This window comes from Euprymna scolopes, chromosome 25 (assembly GCF_053919585.1).
Source record: "Euprymna scolopes isolate OS-2025 chromosome 25, ASM5391958v1, whole genome shotgun sequence".
NCBI lineage: Eukaryota > Metazoa > Mollusca > Cephalopoda > Sepiida > Sepiolidae > Euprymna > Euprymna scolopes.
In genome coordinates, this window is record NC_136506.1 from 83,925,042 (window position 1) to 83,932,263 (window position 7,222).

Sequence of the window (7,222 nt, forward strand, 5' to 3'; positions counted from 1 at the left end):
TATATATATATATATATATATAACTACTTCATTTACTCACATAAAATTAATATACGAAAGTATAGATTTATGCGTAAACTTTAAGTATTGACTTCAAAAGTGCTCAATATGTAGGTAGAGCTAGTTAGTAATTTATAAAATATAAATGGCGATTAAGCTACACTGAATATTCGGCGTTTTATTCACTATAGGATTCGTCAGGCTTATGCGCATAAGCCTGACGAATCCTATAGTGGATGAAACGCCGAATATTCAGTGTAGCTTAATCGCCATATATATTTTATAAATTACTAATATATATATATATATATGCGGGGGGGGGGGGTCAAAGATGAATAAAAAATCATTTCAATGAAGATATATCGAGCTAATAAAAAGCTCAACATATGAAATTGGAAACGTCACATTTCTTATTTGTTACCTATCATACACCCCTCTTCTTCGAGATACCTAGATATAAATAGCATTTATACCCACCCGTATTCATATACATCTCGTATTGACTTGATGATTATTAAATTAATATGCACTAGTATATACTTTTGTAATGTCATTTTTTTCTTTCTGTGTGTTAAATTCAATTTAAACTCTGTAATTTAGAATTAACAATAATTTATTATCCAGCAAGGAATGCAGATTGAAGCGGTAAAAATTTTCCTCATTCCATGAAGTTTCAAAGAATGGCTCTTCTCCTCAGAGGGAATTAGTTAGCAAAATGATATTCATACGCAGATTATAAATTTTGCTGTTTAGCACACACATTGAAAACTACAACGAGACAAATTTTGATTATATATATATATATATATATAATCGAGTCAGGGTTGTGTTTTCCGTGATATTGCGTTCACAAAACGCATCCTCTTGTTATTTTAAAATAACACCGCAGACAACAGCACGCGGGCTCTTTACTTATTTTTTCTTCTTCAATTTAACATCCTGGCCAGAAAAAAGAAAAAAAAATGTATAAAATTTTGAAGATGGTCTAAAGCGCCGAAGTATTAATTTTAAACAAATAAATATTTATTTACATAATGTTACGTTGTAATTTGTCTTTCAAACGTATTATATACATATATTAATATGATACTATACAATGATTAACATAGTGACCAGTGATAAAACTGTAATGATTTCCTCACTAAACCAGTGACATCAGTCTGCTAATTCAAATATCACCTATAATAAATATGTAATGCTCTAAAAGACGTAGTCTAGTTTAATTTTAATTAACTACACATATACCACACACACACATATATATATATATATATATATATATATATGTGTGATATGTGTGTGTGATATATTTGTGTGTGTGTGATATATTTGTGTGTGTGTGTACGTGATATATTTGTGTGTGATATGTGTGTGTGAGAGAGAGAGAGTGTGAAAAATATGTTTTCTAACAGTGTCTGTGTGAAGCTTTTCCAAATGAGAAAATGCTTTGACCAAAACAAAACGCTCGAGAGGAGAAAGTCTACACCGTTGTTGCACTGCTGCAGTTATCCTTCTCGATGTCTGCCTTTTCCTATACACACACGCTTGCACAAGTGAGTCGGAGTAACTTTGCAAGAACACAACATCTCCATTCATTCAACTGTCTTCAAGAGCTTTACAATATATATATATATATTTCTTTACAAACACACGTGCACGTATACGCACTCAATCATACATACACACACGTGTGCTCGCACCTGCTTTTTGGAATGACACGCATTCGCTTACTCCATCACAACCAACTTTTTGTTTTTGTTTTAATGAATTTGGACAGTTGTTTTGAAATGGTTTACGACCCCACCATAAAATGCCAATCAAGGGTGGGGGTAGGGGATCAGATTTAAAACTTGGATAAAAAAAAATTTCTTTCAAAAAAAAAAAAAACAAAATCAAAAAAAAAAAAACATAATAATAATAATGATAAAATTTTTTTAAAAAAAACATAATAATGATAAAAAATAAAAAACAAAAAAAAAATCAAATATCACCTCTAAAAATGTTTTCTTCACATGGACATTTTTTTTTTATCCGGCGCTTTTTTTTTTTTGTTCTTTCAGGAGATGTGGACAGGTATTGGGGAGGAAAGGGGTAGGTATTAACCTTAAAAAAAAAAAGAATAACCATAATTTATCCACTTTTGAGTAAATCCAAACGGCTTGTCCATTTTTCTTGATGTTGTTCTTTCAGGTGTCCCCACCTGAAGGAGAATTTGTGTTGATAAAAATATTTCATATATATATATATATATATGAAATATATTTCCGTAATACTTGTCCTCGTGGGGAGGCAAATTACATTTCGTAATTATTTTTTCTGTAGATTTTGTCGGGTTTTTTTTTATATATATATATATATTGTCATAATTTCGCATTTTTATTATTATTACAATTCAATTTTTCTTTTCCAAGAACTGTATTCGTCATTGTAACTCAATTTTACAATAGTGGCACTGTCAAAGAATATTATTTGTCTTTGAACACACTGCGCAACGTTTGCCTATAATCTTCAATTCCAGCAAGAAATGACTTTTCTAAGCGCCAAAGTAAAGACCCCAAAACCATTTTTATTACAAGGTAATGAATGTCAATTTTTTTTTTTTCATGAACACCCAAATGAAAAAACAGAGTTTTTGCCTGATGGGATCTTAGTTAATAATAACTACAGATCGAAACATTTTCATGCCCATGTAGCGAAGCCTGTTACAGGTCTATATATATATATATATATATATGTATATATAATGATCGTAACATTTGAAACCGATTAGAAATTGATTTCTGGCTAGAATAAAAGTTTTAAGGGAGAAGTCGAGAATGTTTCAACTGTGCCCCTATCGTAAAATTGAACCTTCATTTTTGTATTATCATACTTCAGTTTTGTTCTTTCATAATAGTTTTTTTGTTTGTTTATCTGTGTGTATTTGTCCAAGACAGCCAAGTCCCCTATTCAGACGTGATCAAGAGGCTGAGGTTTTGTCATTTGATAGGAGGGGTTTGTGTACTTATTAATGCGATTGGACGTACTGTAAGCGCGACTCTGGCAAACTTTTCCATAAAATTTTTTCCAAGAGTCCAATGTTTTGCCTGTCCATATCCAGAAGCCGGAGGTGATTCCGACGACCAGACACATGAAATACTTGAGCATAAACACAGAAAAGTCGGGCTTGTAGTGCTGCGACCCGCACCGGCAAATGAAGCTCGTCTCCCATGACGACCTCATATGCTGTTCGTAAAAGTATATCGATATCACAATAGTGGCCGGAACTGTATATAGAAAGGAGAAGACCCCAATACGGATCATCAGTTTTTCGAGTTTTTCCGTTTTCGCGCGACCCTGTCGCTTGATGGCATTACGTATCCGAAACAAGGAGACAAAACCACCAAACAGAAATGACGTTCCCAGCACGAGGTAGACAAACAACGGTGCGAGTACGAAACCACGTAGGTTCTCTAAATTCTGGTTTCCGACATAACAGATCCCTCCGACAGGGTCGCCATCAACAGACGACATGGCTAGGACGGCGATGCTTTTTAAGGAGGGAATCAGCCAGGCGGCAATGTGAAAATACTGGGAGTAGCTGGCTATAGCCTCTTCTGCCCATTTCAAGCCGGCTGCAAGGAACCAGGTAAATGAAAGGACTACCCACCAGATGGACGAAGCCATACCGAAAAAATAGATGAGTAAAAAAACAACTGTGCACGTGGCTGGCCCTGTCGTGTTGTAGCGGATCATGCCTCGCTCGCAGGCGACCTCCTCATGGCCAACAATTAGCCGAATAATGTAACCAATGCTGACCATGAAATAACAAGCACTTAAAAAAATTATTGGTCTCTCGGGGTAGCGAAACCGTTGCATGTCGATGAAAAAAGTGCTCACTGTCGTAGCTGTCGATATACAGCAGAGGATCGACCACAAACCGATCCAAAAGTTAGCAAACGTCTGTTCGTTGTGGCCGAAGTAGGGCCCGTAGCAATTGATAGCGCAGTTCTTCATTTTTCCCGTTGATATTCGATTGTAATGTCCGTGGGTCTGGTCTTCGATTTGTTTTAGCGGAGGCCGGCACCGGCAGGAACAATCATCCCTCCCCGACGATTTGGTCACATCGTTCAGGTTCTTGGAGTTGTAATACGGGTTGTTTTGTTTATTGAAGCGCCAGGGTTTCGAATCTCCGAACGGGTTGTACGAGCGATCCGTGGGTAGCAGGTAGTGGGGCTTCGAAGGGGGCGAAGGCCGTTCCGTTGTGTTCATGTCCATGCACAGTTGATCCGTTCCATATTCGGGTAATTCCTCACATTTCATCCGCTCCGGCCAGTCGAACGAGTACGTCAACATGATAGGAGCGCAGCCCGCCTTGGCCCTCTCGCAAACTGACCGACACGGTGGTAAGGGTTTTTTATAGTTGACCATACAAATCGGGAGATAGAGACTGCACAAGAAAAATTTCAAGTCCGGCGAACACTGGATCTTGACCAATGGCCAAAACTGGTGCACCTCAAGTCCAGCCTCCTCTTGCGTGTCCTGGTTAAATTGGTTGGGCATATGGGTCATATTGTAACCGATCCCTCGACACATGGGTACCGTAATCTCTTCGCACTTTCGCCTCTCTTCTTCCTCGCCTGACACGAAGCAAGAAATAAAAAGCGTTACGGAATAAAAAAGAAAGAGCAGACGTTGTCGCCGTCTTGATGTGACGGTCTCCATGGTTGAGTAGTTAGCGAGAGCTGGAAGAGGTGGGGGGGGGGCAGGTGATTAGACTCGTCCACAATACTGAATGGATAATATAACCTTGCCTTGGTGTCCCTTGTCTGGGAGCCCGGACGTTTTCTTTTTTTTTTTTTTCCTTCTCTCTCTCTTTTCTTCTACTCGGCTAGCCTGTTGTAAATTTTTATGGCTTTTCACCGAGTGACCTTGTCTACCTTTTATTAAGCCCCATCTTTCTCTCCTTTGCTCTCTCTACAAATAGGATGTGTGTGTATGTGTGTGTGTGTTGAATAGCAGAGTGTGTGCGCGCGATATATACATATGTGCACATCTAAACAGTGTCTATTTGGTTTAAGACCTTCCGAAACATTGCCGGAGGTAGATCAACCCTGTTGTGTTTGTTTGTTTGTTTTTAATTAGGAAAAAAAAGTTTTAATAATAATAAAAAAATAAATAATAATGATAATAATACACACACGCTCACAAAGTTGAAATAAATTAAAGACCGAAATAAATAATGAGTAATCCGTTTCGGTGGTAACGCACACAATTATATTAAAAACGCGATTTCGCGCGAGAGAGAAAAGTTGTTTTTCTTTTGTGTGTGAGTTTTTATTTTTATTTTTTTAAGCGATATGAAAGAAACAGTTATGACTCCACAATCCTAAATTGAAATATTTCCGGCGTGTTTTTTTTTTTTTTTTTCGTAAGTATGGTATATTCACAGACAAGGGTCAATACGTTTTTATTCAAGTCCGAAACTTACTTATTATCTCGCGTTAAACCGTGACAATAGAAGTAATATCAATGGTCAGAAGTACCTGGCGAGAATATAGTGGTTGTGGTGGTGGTCGTCGTCGTCGTGTTAGTTTGAGTTTTTAGTGTGGTTTTCTTTATTATTTTATTTATTTATTTTCAGAAAAGCGGGCAACCGTGCTTGTAATTGTAAACTTATACTCTCCTACAAAAAAAAAAAAAAAAAAAATTAAATTAAATAAAAATAGCAGCAAGTTTTTTTTTTTTCTTCGATAAAACAAAACTCCAGCTCCGTTTAGTTGTTTGGAGAATGGGGACGTAAGTGCTGCAGTAGTGCGCCCGCCTTTCTTGTTGTTGATTGTTCTCCCCCTTACAAAAAAAAAAAAAAAAAAAATGGTCCCCAGGGTTTATAAAACACAATCGACCGTTATATTTCAAAGACAGATCTCTCTGTCACAGGTTTTAAAAAAAAATAAAATAAAAACAGAAGACTCATCGGCCGCAGTCGTCAGATATAATCCGAAGGACAGACAGACAATGTGTAAACGTTCCCGAACAAGCCTGTCTTCCCTCCTGGAAGAGTTCTTGTATTTTCCGGTAGAGATGATGATGATGATGATGATGATGAATAAGAGAATGTGGTTGTTATTACTGATGATGATAGTAGTAGTAGTGGTGGTGGTGGTCGCAGCTTGGACGCTATAAAACGAAAGGGAATAATAATAACGCAAGCTGTGAGAGTTGTATTCAGTTGTCGGTCAGTAAAACATATATAGCTGATGATAATCGCTTTAAAATTGTAATTAAAAAAAAGGGGTGGGGTGGGGGGGCTAGTTCTGCACCCCCTATCAAAATTCTGTCAACCCGTGGTTGCAATGGGCAGCAAATCGGTCGTATTTATTCCAGTTTCGTAGCAGTATTAATAATTATCCACACTGGATTGTGAGTGAAAGAAAAAAAAAAATCGTCAAGAAATCCAACTGTTTGAGAAAAAAACAAAACAAAAAAACAATCAGGTTTCAATCTCAGCTTGAAGCACTTTCACATCTAACCACACCGAACAGCTGTGATACAACGAAACTGTGGGTGATACATATAATAAACAATACTCTATAAAATAATAATAATAATAATAATAATAATGATAAAGGCAATGAGTTTTTCCTTTGCTTTTTTTCTTGACGATGGCTTCGTCCAACAAGGCGAAACTATTATTAGTTTCGTACTCGGGGTATGGAATTTTTTTTGTTGTTTCGTTCGGTTACACGTTCATCATATACCTGGTTGTGAGGGAGGGTGTTTTGTTCTTGTTGTGCTTGTAGAGGTAGATATCACACAAAAGCATCTCCCAAGATCGAGACGGATCTCTATAGGTAGAAGAAATGATAGACGCAGCTGTGGACGTAGCAGGCAAATTCAGTAATACGAGCAGTGCGTAAGGTGCCCTCATCGTTCGGGCTCATAGCAGTTGGCGTCGAGATGGAAGCAGTAGTCGCTATATAGTACGAAAAAAAAAAAAAAATAGCAAATGCGCGTGTGTGCGTCTCTCGGAGAGTGTCTGGGTAAGATATTGAATTGAACAAGCAGACACTGTTTTTTTTTTTGTTTGTTTTGTTTTTGTTTTCAACAAAGAAAATATAGCAATTGTGAAATTTAGGTATGTATATATGTCCACTTTTTAATATTTTTTTTTAAATAAATATTTTAATTTTCTTTTAAACTACTTTCTTCTGGGAAATATTTAAATATATATTTATATGAA

At 36.7% G+C, this 7,222-nt stretch overlaps 1 protein-coding gene across 2 annotated transcripts in view; it reads right to left on the reverse strand.

The window, feature by feature from the left end:
• Positions 1–2,855: 2,855 nt before the first annotated feature.
• Positions 2,856–7,222, reverse strand: part of LOC145247471 (frizzled-5-like) — a 437,519-nt gene continuing 433,152 nt past the window's right edge. For both annotated transcript variants that reach the window (XM_080109270.1, XM_080109269.1), the window contains one exon: positions 2,856–7,222. This exon is cut by the window's right edge and continues 926 nt beyond it. In XM_080109270.1, coding sequence (XP_079965396.1) covers positions 2,950–4,704 — 1,755 coding nt within the window. In that variant the 5' untranslated portion in view covers positions 4,705–7,222 and the 3' untranslated portion in view covers positions 2,856–2,949.